Source organism: Pezoporus flaviventris, unplaced genomic scaffold, assembly GCF_033815535.1.
Source record: "Pezoporus flaviventris isolate CSIRO_AGI_PZ_B2104156 unplaced genomic scaffold, CSIRO_AGI_Pfla_v1 ptg000006l, whole genome shotgun sequence".
Lineage (NCBI taxonomy): Eukaryota > Metazoa > Chordata > Aves > Psittaciformes > Psittacidae > Pezoporus > Pezoporus flaviventris.
This window is the reverse complement of record NW_026892554.1, coordinates 13,848,342-13,864,131: the sequence shown is the minus strand read 5'-3', so window position 1 is coordinate 13,864,131 and position 15,790 is coordinate 13,848,342. Positions and strand designations below refer to the sequence as shown.

Below are 15,790 nucleotides of genomic sequence, written 5' to 3'. Positions count from 1 at the left end.
CTAATTTTGTTATGTCTTGTTTTCATAATGAAAGATCTTTATACAGAGACCCTGTACACATTTTGTCAGTATCGCTATTAAAAGAAAATGATGCTAATTTTGTTAGAGGCCCACTCAACTTCAAGTTAGCTGTGTAGCTATGGCTACTGTTTATATGTACTGTTTGCTGTATGTCACAGCTTTGATAGAGCTATTTCTTAGACTTCTCTTAGTCTATTGTTCTAATTGCATATATCTTAAGGTGCAAAACTGGAAGGTACATCTGGTATTGCAGTTTTCTGTGGTAACAGCCTGTTTTCATTTGTCCATGCTGAGGTGGTCCAGATGGTCTCCAGAGATCCCTTTCAGTCAAAGTTATTCTGTGATTATAGGGTAGGCATTTGCACCTTAATTCCCTTCTCATATGTAAACCTCTACTAGTGCTGCAAACAACCCTTACAAGGTGTGAGGTGTTTATCTAATCAAATCCAGCACTTAGGAGTTTAACTTTCTTCTGACACATATTTCTGATTAAGTCCGTCTTAACTTCTAATGACTTTCAAAGTTCCATTGAACCTTTGAACCAGAAAACTATATCCTGAGTGGTTACAGTAACTCAAGCTAAATTGCTAAGCTTGAATGAAATGACTGAAGTGCAGCCACTGGACAAATCTCCCATTACCTTCACTGAGAACAGATTCCTGCCTTCTGGTGTGTTCTCTTCTGGAAATAACGATAGTAAAATAAATCAATTCACCTTCTCTTTTAAGCATGAGATTTATAGTGGCCAACAATTCTATTAACTGAAGGGAATAAGTTGTGTAAATTGGTTCTTTAATTCATAGGGGAATCATATGTAATAACTTATAAAGCGTCTTGTAATTAACTTTCCTTTTAAGTATGGAATACTTGTATTAGACAAGCTTGTGTAAAGGATCTCATTTTAAATCAAAATACCTGTGAAGAAGCAGAAAGAAAATAGTAGTTATGGGTATGCTAAAACATGTGTATGGGGAATATAGCCGGAGGGATCACTAAGCCAGATGGTGTCATTGCACATGGACGTGCATTTCTTGAATTCCTTATAAAGGATCTCTTGATTCTTCCAGGGTGTGGACAAACTTTTAACAATAATTTGCAATCCAGTAAAATAAGTCTTGGGGGATTTTTCAGTGATGGAACATACGTGACGTGAGGAGACTGAACTCTTAGGGACGTCTGGATTTACTTGCATAGAAAAGATTATAGATGACAGCCAACAGGGAGAAAATAACTTGAAAAATATTTTCATAGTTTGCTGCTGAGACCTGTTGAGTCTCCTGGTGATGGCCCAATGCCCGTGTTTATTCTTTTGATGCAAATTTAACACCCCAAAAGAGACAGTCTGTCTCACAGATGTTTCCATTGGTATTTCAGCAGATTTTTTGAGTTCAGAGTCCCATATGAAAAGGCTAAAGTCCAGTTCAAGTGCTGTGTTCTGAATGGATATGGCATTTGAATTTGGGATCAGACAAAATAAAATTATTCTAGGTAAGCTGATTTAGATTTCAGAATGTCTGCTAATATTTGCTTTTTCTTATAATTATGTATTAAACTCCCTGAGACTTCACATTTTAACTTTTCACAGGGAGAAATGCTTTTTTGAAGTTAGTGAGTTAGAAAAATGTAGCCATCAAAATCTCTCTCTGCCATAATGTATTTTGCAATGCAAAACTATCAGGAGGATATACAATAATAAGATGACTTGGGTCCCATCCATCCTGCTATGATCCTAGTGAAGCACCGTGAAATCACTCTCTAAGGGCTGTGCAGATCTTCTCTAAATGTCTAAATATACTTATGGCCAATCTAATTAACTTTTACTATTCAAGCAAGAGTACTGAGGCTGCTGAAAGACTTCTCAGCTACTATCTTCCAAAAGGATACCCCAGAAAGAAGCTGGTTTATCTATGTGGAATCACGTACTGTTATTTTTGAAAGACTGGCTTCAATATAGTAGGTATATGTCCTCCCTTCCTCTTGTGTTTTTTTTTGTTGTTCCCTACCCTCTCCCCAACCCTGATCCCCCCAAGCAAAGCTGAAAACTCCAACCTGTGTTAACCAAAGCCAATGGCAAATATGAATTTGTATTATTACAAACATTGTATATATACCTACCCCATTTATCACACTTCTTTTTAGGACACTGACATCAAATCTTACTCTTACAAAAGAGCTAAATGCTAGACACTGGAAGTTCTTTGATACACTATAAAGCTCTATTGTAACTCCACCGCATGGCCTTCACATGCACATAATACTGACAGGTACACAGTCATATCGAATGACAAAGCTAGAAAACAGTTTCTTCATACTTTATTTTACAATTTCTCACTAAGTATATTTACAGGACACAGAGTTTGCTTTAGTGCAATACAGAGTAATGCTGCGTAAGTACAAACTGTTTAACCTTTCTAAAAAAAAAAAAGCACGTACCTGATGTTACAGCTAAGTATATACAGCAACATCACTAACTCTGAGTGAAAATGCTAACAGCATCTTTTCTTTTCACAACAATTTCTAGAAACAAACCACAAACCAGCATTACAAATTCCAAACTTCTAACCCTTGTACAGTACCAAATCATTTAAAAAATGATTTTTTAAAAGCACATGTACTGTATAGCAGTCTTTCTCTACGGATACTGACTTACTCTTTTAATACAAATATGATATTACCTTGGCAGTTTTAAAGAACAAAGTTATCTCAAGATATCAAACATCAGTAACAAACTCTGATAAACACAGCTTCTTGAGAACTTGCTTTAACAGCATTTCTTCACAGTGATATTTATGAAAGGTTGGAAAAAGATTAGCATAAAATATTTCCATCCTTTTTCAGTTTTTATGCAAAAGTCATTACTTTATATTGGCAATTATAAAATTACAAACACTTTCTATAAGTAACTGCATCTGTAGTAATGATTGATTGATAGAAAAAGTTATCAGTAAGACTTAAAATGAGGCTTGCATAAAATGATGGTCTGAAGAAAGGTACGTCTATTTTAAATAATAGTAAGGGAGGTAACTTAATTTAGAATAAGCAACACAGTAGTTTAACAACCTATTAATCAATTAAAAAAAGCTAATTATTTATTAATTAATAAATGTTTAAAAAATAAAGGAATTGTCATGAGGTGAAATCAACATTTAAAAACATATGATGAAATGTTTTACCCTTAATCTTAGTTTTGGCACTTCATTGGAACAAATACTTTACCAAAGACCAAAATATGTACAAAAGACATACAGCTCTTTGATATATCTTGTAAATATAGTACATGAGTACTGGCAAACACTGAAAACATAGTTAAACATTCTCACAGAATTGCTCATGCATGCACTATTCTGACAACAGCATTGTATCTATGCTCTTGGCGGCGACAGTCTTGCATTACTTGGGTATTTTAGGCTGTTTCTTCAGGAGATCTTGTTTCTGATTTAAGTCTTACAAATTCTTTAGCAACTTCATCATTGGTCCTCTGAGAAAGTATTCTAAGAATTGTTAGCCCAGTTTCATCTACAGAGATGTTTCTCAACAAAGGGTACCAAGATGCGCAGCTACCTTTCTCTGCTACGTTTTGCAGCTGAATAACTGTCATTCCTATAATGCGATCTTCCCGAGCAAAGCAGTAATCTTTCACTGAGAGGTGAAGTTCGTAGGCTCCTGGCTTATCTTCATTACTCAGAATGCTGCAGGGATTAAAAATATGAGCTTAGAACAAGGAGTTCAGTTTAATTCTCCTAAGAAATGAACCTACTCTAAAAAGCTTGTAAGAAGTGAAGTGATTGATAGTGGCAGTTTAACTTTTGTAGTTCCATTTTTTGTTTCAACAGAATATAATTTAGTTTTAAACCTTCTAAACAGTTAACCTTGCAGATGCTACTGATGATGCATTCTCTATTCCCCCGACCTGAACTGAAATAGAGCATTCTTTATTTCCTCAATATCTGAAATAAACACTGTTGATTTCCCTAGAACATACCTAAAATGTTCTACAGCTATCATAACCACATCTTTGAATCAAATTGAATTGTACATTTTAACCACCTTCTGTAAGTTGAAAAACTTAGTGGTTGTAACTCATGTTCGTATAAAACAAAGGTACAAATTACTAAATAATTTTGAAGTTGTGTCTGTATCTATGAACTCTGTATTTAATGGCCTTAAGATGTCTTTTATGTTCTTGCTGGTTTCACCACAAGAAATTCTAAGAAAATTTGCAAAAAAAAAATGCAATTAACAGATAAAAACCACTTACAATTGGAAAGTTTCGTTGTATTTTGGAGACCAAGTGTTGCTCTTTGTCTTGGTTCCATGTTTTCTTTTCTTGTCACTTAGGTTAGGACCCAATATGCAAACTTCCACAAATGGTCGGAACATAGCTGTTGTTTGCCAGTTTAGATTATTAATTGCCACAACTATAAAGAAATAAAAGAAATGAAGTTGAATAAAATTCCATTGGAAAAGCTCAAATTATTTATCCAGCATGACTTTGTATAGGTAATGAAAGGTGACTGGAGAGCTTTCCTATAGGATATCAATACCTGGCAAGCCTCAGAGAAGCTTTGCTTGTTCTCTGCCAGATAAGATGTCTGACTATTTGCAGTTACAACAGTAGCAAATATTAACATGTATTTTACAAATGCTTTACATGAAAAGGTTTTTTTCTGCTACCGTCACTGTAATTAAAAAAAATGAGCTTATGCTGATCTAAATAATACTGGATTTCATCTGGAATTGCAGTTGTGCAGAATAAAGGCATGTGGTTAAAATGGAACTTTAAAAATCTTGGTGCAATCATTCACCACCCAGCTCTGCTACAGCTTTTTGAAAATTAACTTATATTCAAGCAATTCAGAAGCGCAACTTAGCAACTGTGAACTTGTAACTTCATAACTTTGTATAATAAATTTTAACGGTCTATGCAGAGAAGCTTGGACAGTGTTTACCTGGATAAGCTTAACTTCTGCTGTTGTTGAGCAAGAAAAAAGTATAAGCCTAATCACCTGAAGCATACTTACGGCTTTACAAGTATTGTAACACTTAACATTTGTTGTTTCATTATTGGTGTGTTTTACTTAGGATAATAGGATATAGTGCTTGGGAGTTCTGGACTTTGCTACTGCTTTCTTTTTGAATTTAACTATTTTAAACTTACCTTTTACAGTGACTTTATGCTCACCAGTTCCAGGATGTGTAGAGATATCCACCTGTATAGATATCTCACCCACTGAATTATTATTGGTTTGACCTGAAATAGTAATTAGTAGGTTAGCACACTTGGCTTTCTAATACATCAAGAGGAACAGACAGTGAAAGAAGGCGAGTGGTATTTTCTGTCAGAAACAGAAGCTTCTGACAGATTTCACATTTCAGTGGGAATCAGTTACAGATTCGTAAGTGATTTTGCCACAAAAGTACGTGGCAATCGCAAATGTCTACATGAAGTGCCTCAGGAAAATAAAAAAAACCTTTAACCTGAAACTTTGTTGTTGTCATTTGGTGTGTCTGCATCTAGAAATGCAAACATTGGTGGTTTTGTCAAACTGTGTTTGCATGTACAACCCATCTTATTGCAAGTATGTGTTTGGAGATTTTGGATACCTAAAATTCAAAAGGCAGCTTATCTGGGCTAGTACTCTAATATGACATATAGGATGTATTTATTTCATTGGCTTTCTGATGATGTAAAGTAAATCAAAGAGTGTAGAGACTGGGGCTTCTAGAACATTACTCTTGTTCTTCGAATTGTGAAATTTCACCTTTTCAGATTGTGACAAAATACATGGAATTCAACCTGAACAGTTTGGTTTGTGTGTGTGTTGTTTTTTATTTTTTTTTGGCAGTGGACCTTTTTATGAATGATGCTTTTGATTCTATGTGTAGCCAACTTTGGCTATGAAGTCTGAGTTGAGCATACTGTAACTTGAAGTCATTAATCTTTTGTTCTAATTAAAAAGCTTTAATGGCGAAGCTGAACAGGAGAAGCAGGAATTTGCAACATCTAAATCACAGGGAAACAGAGTGCATAGGATAAACTGAATGTACTGAGGACAGAAATGTCTCCTATTTACTGTTCAGAATGGCAAAACTTGGTAGCAGCCTTGAAAAAACAATAATTTGATATTAAAAAAAAGACACAAATACCTAGTACTGAAAAAAATCTGTCCCTGCAGTCAGCCAAACAAACTGTCTTTTATCAGCTCTGTGACTGTGGTACATTCTGAAATGTTTGTGTAATCCTAGGTTAACATATTATTTCATGTTCTGAACATCAATTTATCTAATTTTCTATCTTATGATCGCAATTCTTTCTACTGAAACTGCTTTAAGAGCTTTTCATATTCATCATATCTCTCTGCTGGTAGTTTAAAGTAAAATCCTTGAATCTGGAGGAGGCTTTATTTGAGGGTCTGTTTCTCACAATCTAAAGAATAAAAGACAGTAGCAAATTGTATGTCAGAGAGAGATAGTACAGGCTTGCCTGCAAAACAAGGATTCTTTTTATGCAGCAGTCACCTAATAGCAAAAGAGAAGAATAATGAAATGTTTTTACTGTTCTTCAGCTAGAGAAGAAGCTATTCTTGTAATTGAAAGCTGAAACTGTTATTGGATGAAAGATCAGAATATTGTATTTTCTATTCTTTAATTTCTTAATTTCTATTCTATTATTTTCTTTTTATTTTTTCTATTCTATTCTACCTCTTTCTACTCTTTTCATTTTTTGTTGGTGTTTTTGGTATTCTTCTTTTCTATTCTACTATTGTTTTTTAATTTCTTTTCTATTCCTTTAATTTTATTGTATTCTCTTGTTTGCTATTCCTTGCTCTTATTTGCTATACTATTTTCAAGTATTTTCTATTGTATTCTGTTGTTTGCTATTCTTTGCTGTTGTATTCTGTTCTTGGCTATACTATTTTCCTTTGTGTTCCCTTCTTTGCTATTGCTTGCTATACTATTTTCTAGGCTTTTCTATTTTCTGTTGTATTCTATTGAATTGTGGTGTTGTAGTCTCTCTATTGAATTGTGGTGTTGTAGTCTTTCTATTGAATTGTGGTGTTGTAGTCTTTCTATTGAATTGTGGTGTTGTAGTCTTTCTATTGAATTGTGGTGTTGTAGTCTTTCTATTGAATTGTGGTGTTGTAGTCTTTCTATTGAATTGTGGTGTTGTAGTCTTTCTATTGAATTGTGGTGTTGTAGTCTTTCTATTGAATTTTACTTCCTATTCTTTCCTATACTATTTTTCTAGTATTTTCTATTGTCTACTGCATGCCGTTGCATTCTACTCTATTGGTTGCCATTTCATTCTACTCTATTGGTTGCCGTTGCATTCTATTCTGTTTGCCAGACTCTTTGTTTCTTTTCTATTTTGTTTTATTCTATTGTATTCTATTATTTGCTATATAATTTTCTAGTATTTTCTATTGTATTCAGTTGTATTGTTTGCTATTTTCTAGAATTTTCTATTGTCTATTGCATTCTGTTGCATTCTGTTGCATCCTATTGTATGCTATTGTATTCTGTTGTATTTAGTTGTTTGCTATTGCATTCAATTATTTGCTATACTATTTTCTAGTGTTTTCTACTTTCTATTGTATGTATTATATGCTAGTCTTTGCTCTACTCTTCTAGTCTTTTCTATTTGATATTGGTTTTATTATTTGCTATTGTATTCTAGTGTTTGCTACACTATTTTCTAGTATTTTCTCTTGTATTTTAGTGTCTTATATTGTATTATTTTCTGTCATATACTTTTTTTAGTCTTTTCTATTGTGTTCTGTTATTTTCTATTGTAGTCTATTGTTTTCTATTTGATTCTTCTTTTCTTTGTTTTCTTCCTCTTCCCTCCTTTTTTTGTTCAATTTTTCATTTCATTCCATTGAATTTCATAAGAACTGACTGGGGAGGTGTTTGTGGTCTGTGCAGTGTCCATTCCAATTTAGTGGTGCTTGCAGGGACATTTCTATACAGTCATAATGTAAAAGTAAGGAGGACTCGCTTTTTTTTGCAAAATACCTGAGGACAATATGCAGGTGTTCTCACTTTTCCACTGTGTGAGTCTTTCCACCAATTTGCATTGGTTTTGCAAAGTTCACAGGACTTGATTAATTCAAAAAAATAAATCTCTGCAGTTAGCAAAGTCAACTTCCCCTGCCCTACTTTCTGTCCAGTTTATAGATCTGTTGACCCTTAAGTGTATGGTTGTCAGAGCATGTGCATTAGAGAGAATAAAGATGTGAGATAAGGGGGCATAGTCAAAGCTAGAACTTTTAAGAAATTCAGGCAAAATTCAGTAGAAAAATAAGGGTTAGACTTTGTCACCAAAACCAGCAGCTGGCTGCTTGCTGTGGAACTAGATTCATTATCTTTTCCAGCTCAGGTTAAAAGAGAAATCGGAAATGTACGATATCCCCCTCCTAATGTGAGAACTTGCATATCTCCGAGAATATGTTCAATTTCTGGAAGCTGGTATCTGTGAAGCAGTCTAAACAGTGGCCAGAAGAGATCAGTATATGTTCTCAGAAGTTTGAAAACGGAACTCCTGTTTGTATTTCAAAGACTTTTATAGTGTCTGCAGTTATTACGAAGCAATAAGCTTTGAAAGGACCAAATGTCAGAATCCATTAAATACATACAGATATATTGTCAGAAATCCTTTACTTAAATTTACTTTTTTTAATTCACACAATTATATTCAACTTTTGCATCCGTTATACCCTATAAATAGTGGTCCAAAGTGAGGCCCTTGGAGCTCTCCTGAGCCAGTGTGTGTTGCTTAGCGTCTCCCTCTGAGTGCAACACCCTCAGAGCTTGCAGACACTCAAGGTTGTGATAATCGTGGGACCACTGGGACTGTCACCAAAAGACAGAACCTGGGCTGAAGTCTGCCACTCTTCAGGACTTGATCCTCACCTGCTGAGAAACGCTGACATACGAGGTGTGATCTCTTTCACTGATCTTGTGGGGAATTTTTAACATGTACCTTTCTATGTATTTCCTTATGTATGTGTGTAGAGATTGTTATAGCAATTGTGCAAACTTCTGTTCACTCTGTAAGATCCACCTTAAACCTACAAACTGCTATTAGATGAAGGGTGTGTAAAAATTCCCTCTGTGCTGAACTGGTATGCTTGTAACCCTTTAGACAAAAATCATTGTCAAAGTCTCAGACTAAGACTAGATGCAGCCACACGCAAGCTCCTTTGGGAGTTTAGAAAGCAAGAGGGTCCAGTCTTAATCTCATGACTCAATGGGAGCATCTCCCTTAATTTTTTCACATAAAAGAGCTGCTAAATGATTGTTGTTTTCTGTACTCTGTTATCTGCTTGCCCTAAACTGCAGCATGTTTGCTGTTTTCTAAGTTGAACAAGTAATTTTCTTCCCTATGTGGGTGGCTTCACACGGAAAATATGGACATTCTATTACAGTTACTCGTTCTCATTAGATAAATATTTTAAATTCTGCTTATTTTCTTGCTTTCAGATGCTTCTTCCTCTTTCACCTTTCAATTGTCCAGAGTAAGAATGAAGAAATCAGATAAAAAAACAGCTGATTTGAAATAACTGTGCTTTCTGCAGCCATTTGAACACACAGGTAGGGATTGTGGTACAAGCTAAGTTGCTAGACGAGTATCAATTTTTCTGTGTAAGTTATACAAACTCTTCAAAGTCAAGCTAAAAACATATATTGCAGTCCTGCCACTATGGAATGCTCTGTCGTGTACCTTACAATAACAGCAACATTCTCTAATGAGGTTTATAAAAGAACTAAGCTGCTGTAAATGTATATGAAAAAGAATTTCTCTATTTCCAATAAGTAGCTATTTTAGATGCAACAGTGGCATGTACTTTGGACAAATTAGGGGTAATAAATGAAAGTAAATTCAGGGCACTGCAGTGTTCGAGGCGCTGTTTTTTTATGTAACTTGCTAAAACTGATTACTGGTGATGGTAACAAAATGTAAGCATTCAAACACAGGCTATCGTTTATAAAATTACTGAAGATTTAAGACTTTAATAACTTTAAATTAGTTATTAAGATAAACCACAGCTATAAATCTCCTTTTAATTTTGTTATCTTTTAAATTAAGTAGTCTAAAAGGTGAGGGTATAACTTAATTCAATTGAAAGGTGACTTCCAGGCTAAATAGTTATTATTCAATATGTTATTTTCCTTAGATTTAGAGCAATCTTTCCGTTGCTTTGAGTGCAACTACATCCAACTGTCTATTGATAATGGACTGGATACCTGAATGAGTATGAGGGCAGATTTAAACCTAATTATACTTCAGAGAAAATTTTTACTTGTAAATAGGAGCATTTTAACTAAATGCTAATGACAATTACAGTTGTGATGCTGGATATTGTACCAAACTAGATTTTTATCTCTTTTAAATGAGACATTAAAGGATGCTGAAAAGCTGTGAGTCACTTTTCCTTACCTTTCATTCCCAGTGGCTAATTTCTGATAGTGTGCAAATATAGGCATGCCTAATGTGTGCACAGGAATGAATACAAACCTCAGGCTGAAATCATGATGAAAATCAGGAAATTCATGGTTGTGGTTCAAGATTTATAAAAGATCTCTACTTGTGACTATAACCTGGGTGATTTTTTGTCCTGAAGCTACAATGAAAGTATGCATAAGGAAAAGCAAAATTAATTATTAATTAATAATATCTGCCTAAATCCATATTGTTAATCTTTTCTGAGAGGGAGAGCAGACAATCTATTCCTTATATATTAAAGTTCTATAGCAATTTTTTCAGTTGTAAAGTATGAATCATTAACAGAGATCCTCAGGCTAATATGGAAACTGCCTGGGAAGTCATTCCTTGGGCTTCTTAATTTTGTGGCAAGCTGCAAATGCAAAACTAATGTTTCATGCTTTTTTATACTGTAACATGCTGTATTCAGAACTAAACCCAAACTATTTCCAGCTTAACTGTCCAAATATAACGTTTCTGGTTCTCCTCTCTGGGAGCAGGGTAAGTCTTTCTAAAGCAGAAAACTGCGTTCCTTCCCAAAGGGAGTAAGTGGCAGACAGGCCATTTTTAGAAATGCACACTACATTTAAAACACATCTGTCAAAGATTACTATTCTGCAAAAATTTGCAGTTTCTAGAATGAAGAAACCTTCAACTCTGAATATAATGCTCATTATCTACACAAAACCAGTTCCTTTATGTACTGTGGAAGTAGAAAACACTGTCCTACATCAAGAAGAAAAATACTAAGAAATAGCTTCTTTTTGAAAATAGAAGGAATCTTTGCTGAGAGTGTAACCATGAACTCTTGCCCTCTTACTGAAACCACGGAATGTCCTCTTCTGAAACACATCATTGATGTGTATGCATATTTTAAATGAAGAGGCTTTTGTGTTTCAGTTTTTTTTTTTTTGATGCACTATACCAAAATTCTAGATCAAGAAAAAGCGGCTTCAGCTTTGCTGATGTCCAGATTCAAAGTACACCTAATATTATAATCTTGCATGTTCTTTGCTTTTGGTAAAGCAATGGAATTTTGAATTTTGATAAGTAGGCATAAGAAATGATGTGACATTTTCAGCAGGATGGTTTTGAATCTGAATTCTGAATTGCACAAAATAATACTGTATTTTAGCCTACAGAAACCTATTCCTTTTGAATGTACAGATGCCATGCTAGAAGTGGTGTGCATTTTGTACGTGTGTTTTGTAATATGGAATCACAATTTATTAATTGCAAAAGGAAACCTTAAGGGATAGGACATGCTTTTTGCTGTTATTTGTGATTAGTAATTAACATCCTTCAGGTCTGAAAGTATCTAGGGCTGCCAACGTACTCTATAGAATTACTTGTTTTCTGCAGTTATGATAAGCATTCTGGTATGGCCTCTACAACCCTGGTTGTGTGTGGAGTACTCCTATAAATAACCCTGCTGTTTAGTGTTCATATAGAGCTATGGGACCTATTCTTCATGTAAACTGAGAAGCTGAAAAATGCTCTGCCTTCAGATAACCTCCACTGATTGACAATAGCCATTGATAGGGGATAACATCACAGGGACAAATCTGTGCCAATAAACTCTAAAATACCACAGTGTTGGAAAATGTGATTGGCAACCAATCACTGAAAACATTTAAAATAGAATTTGACATACTTATATCTCTCTTACAGATCACTTACTTTGAGATGTCTGAGTGTCTATAAACTTCTTTATCAAGGCATCAGTAGTTTGTGTGTAAAGGCTCAAAGCATATTTCAAGGACTGTAGGTCTGGGCTCTTTTCCAGGAAATTCTTTTTCAGCCCACTGCCTCCAGCATGGAAGTATTGCTACAATGAAAACCAAATATGGTTATTCAGAGAGACAATTCATCTGAGAGAGGCCTCGTTACTGATGCAATGTTAAGTGAAATTTTTACACAACTTCAAAAAGTAACAGCTGGCATGTGGAGCTGGATTTATAATTGCAGCAGTCGAGGTAACTATCATAATTTTTACTACTGAGCTGCTTTCTAAAGGTAGGAATGTAAGCTTTGTGGGAGAGAAAATAAACTACATTTTAATTTTGGTCTTCATGATCTCAAGTATTTCCATATCAAAACTTGGGTTCTTTTAGGTTGTGGAGAGTGGAATCAGCCTTAATTCTTTATATAAAAATCTTCTCTGAAAGCAAGGCATGGTTTACAGCACAAGAATGTATTATTTTTGAGGAAAGGGAAAATTTGTTAAAACTTAAAAAGATAAGATCCTAGAATATGAAGTTTTGGATTAGAATTGCATTGTGATTATCCCAGAAATTATGATTACACTTTGAGAAATAATAAGAAATTCTGTGGCAGTTTCCATGGTGATTATCTTTTTGATTCCAATTTTGACCTCGTTTATTGTGGATATGCAAAAAACATGCGTGTCATCCTTGTCTGACCACATTAGGGTTTCCTGAACTGTAATAGGAAAAGGATGGGAGAGAAAAGGTTGGTAGTGCCCTTGAAGACAGTGTACATTTCGCCCTTTAAAAGAGTGTTTCCTTTAAGGCAGAATATTTGTGCTTGCTTTACGTAGTTTTCTTTATGCAGACCGATGAATGATGGAGCAGTAAACCACTATGCCAGTGGTGTTTCCTGCTAAATTAGCTTAAATACTTTAAATAACGACTCCTGATCTGCTGGCATAGCTAAATTTGGAACAAAATATGTTTACCTCTTTGATGCCATAATGACTATGTAAACTATTGCAAGTATTATATGTTGTTTCCAATCCCAAAGCTGAGCTCACAAAAATTAGGACAGATTCCTCCCTCCCTTCTTCCTCCCAGAATGAAGATTATTCCCTAAAATTTTATAAAAACAGTGGTTGATGAACTAGTGCATTTAAACTACAAAGAAAAAAAAGTATATATATGTGTGTGTGTATATATATATATATATATGTATTGGCTACGTTAGTAGTATTTCGTTCAAACACTTCGAAAAGCATTTACGTTACAGTTTTAGGTCTCAAGAGTGATATAGAAAGCCCCTGGTAATGGCTAATTAGTAAAAGCAATCAATGTTTTCTCAGGAAAACACTGTGACTACTTGACAGGCAATATTGGTCCACTCAATACCGGGACTGTTGGGCATTCTAAGTAGAATCTGTTGTCTCTGCATTTCTGTAGTGTTGTCGAAGGGATATATGCAATATATACATTTCAGTTCACATACACACATACATATATACTATGTGATTTATCCTAAGCTTCTCTGTGACAAAGCAGACCATAGTCCATACACACCCATTGTTCCTCAAGATGTTTGCAGGAGATGAAACATAAACATATGTTTCATAGCAAAGTCATTATTTACATTTCTATATTGATGTCTACTGATTGTTACGGGGGGGGGAAATCCGTGGGAGCAAAAAAAGGATTTGAATTCATCAGGCTGACAAGTTTTATATTGTTTTAATCCTATGTGGGCAGTTAATGTCAATTTAAGAGGTTTTGAATAAATTATCTTCTCATCTTACATGAAATGTGTATCTTCCCACGTGAATTATTTCATACTATATGTTCCAAAGAAATCTGTCTTAATTGTTTAAAACTGTATTCGTTATTTCACTAAGGATCTTAATTTATAAGCAAATGTTAAAATCTGTTAATATTTCCTGGTATTGTGACAATCAATTTGATTTTTTTGTAATTAGTTCTATCTCCCAATAAAATGTTATCTGCAGCAGCAGCTCCATGATAACAGACCTTTAAAGAAACAGGGACACCTGACCCTAATTTTCCTGAGCTTTTACATATTCTTTTGCCTATAAAGGCTAAATTTAGCATTGTAAAACGAATGTTGTGAATATATCATAAATACAGAAAAATGAGTATACAGAGTTTTACAGATTCAGTTAGACACCTAATACCCTGTTCTTTAGGGATGCAAGCCTTAAAATAGTTCATCTGCTACTCAGTCATACTCCAGTCTAAGAGTTTTCAAGGCTCAGAGGTGACAAGAGAGGCTTGAACGGCATACTGACAAATGAAAGGTGCAGACATAAGTGCATAATGTCAAGTATGTGGAAATCAATGCTGCAGCTGCTGCAGGCACAGCCAAAACTTGACAAATGCCACACAAGTCATAGTGGGTGGGAGGTTAACTTTGTAGAGTGCCTTTGGTTTTAGGGTGCATGCAAAGATAAAAATAGAAAACGGCATACTATTATCAATTGACATTATCTCTGGCCAAGATAACAAGATAGCTGAGAGAACTCAGTTTGAGATAATAGGCCAGAAAGCCACTTCTCCTGACAATAAAATGCAAATTATGCTAAAAAATGTAAGTTTAAATTGGCAAGGTTCTCTAAGACTGATGATATGCTACATGCATTTAAGATGAAAGAGATTATTCCTTTATGTTCTTCAAAGCATTAACACCACCATCATCTAGTAAATTCCAAGTTGCTCAGCAAATTAATTTTTGGTACTAAAAATTAGACTAATGAAAGTTAAAAAAAAGACTGCAAGCATAGAGATCAACCTCCTCCTCAGTCCTTCTCTTATAATGATCAGTTGCTTCATTTTTGAACAGATACCATATGCCATTTTTATCATTTTCTTATTCTTATTTGGGTAGCCATTTCTTTTGCTTTTAAACAAACCATGCTCTGGGAGCACACAATACTTCAGCATTTTGTTCCATTTCTGTTTTCACAATATCAGTAATCACCAAATACTATTTTTATTTCTGAAAGAAATATAAATTCTACTGCAAGTACAAAAAATGGCAATTAGGAGCCCTCTCTGATACTTCTTTCTTTTCCCTTGAGATGCTATTTTGTTGCACAAGACTTGATCATGAATACGTCCACTTCAGTATGTATATAAGCTTCAATTTCATATTTAAGTAGCAAACTCCTTACTTTCCTGATGTGCTGTCTCTTCAGCAGCAGACATAAAAATATCTTGTTGTTCTACAAATGTATTGCTTTCAAGATATTTACAGCAAGTAAAGATTCAGGCCAATGTGAAAAAGATTGATAAATACATCAAATGGCTTCTTTTGACTTCAGAAACCACATCTGTGATGACTGTATAAAAGCCTCAATTTTTTTAATTAAAAAAAAATTAAAAAGGACTTTGTTAATCTCTTTATTTTTACATTTGGAGCATAATGCAATAACAATAAAATGAGTGGAAGTGAAGAAAAATTTTCCATAACATTTCATCTGGTTTATGGCCTGATGCTTTCATCCTGTCAGACACGTTAAGTCTTAGAGTTACTTTATCAATTACCAGTAAATTGATCTGT

At 34.4% G+C, this 15,790-nt stretch overlaps 1 protein-coding gene across 2 annotated transcripts in view; it reads right to left on the bottom strand.

Moving 5' to 3' along the window:
* Window positions 1-2,319: 2,319 nt before the first annotated feature.
* UNC13C (unc-13 homolog C) overlaps window positions 2,320-15,790 on the bottom strand; it is a 146,195-nt gene continuing 132,724 nt past the window's right edge. For both annotated transcript variants that reach the window (XM_061446985.1, XM_061446986.1), the window contains 4 exons: window positions 12,188-12,335; window positions 5,180-5,272; window positions 4,280-4,439; window positions 2,320-3,710 (listed from right to left, as the gene is read on the bottom strand). In XM_061446985.1, coding sequence (XP_061302969.1) covers window positions 3,425-3,710; window positions 4,280-4,439; window positions 5,180-5,272; window positions 12,188-12,335 — 687 coding nt within the window. In that variant the 3' untranslated portion in view covers window positions 2,320-3,424. The remainder of the gene's footprint in view (window positions 3,711-4,279; window positions 4,440-5,179; window positions 5,273-12,187; window positions 12,336-15,790) is intronic.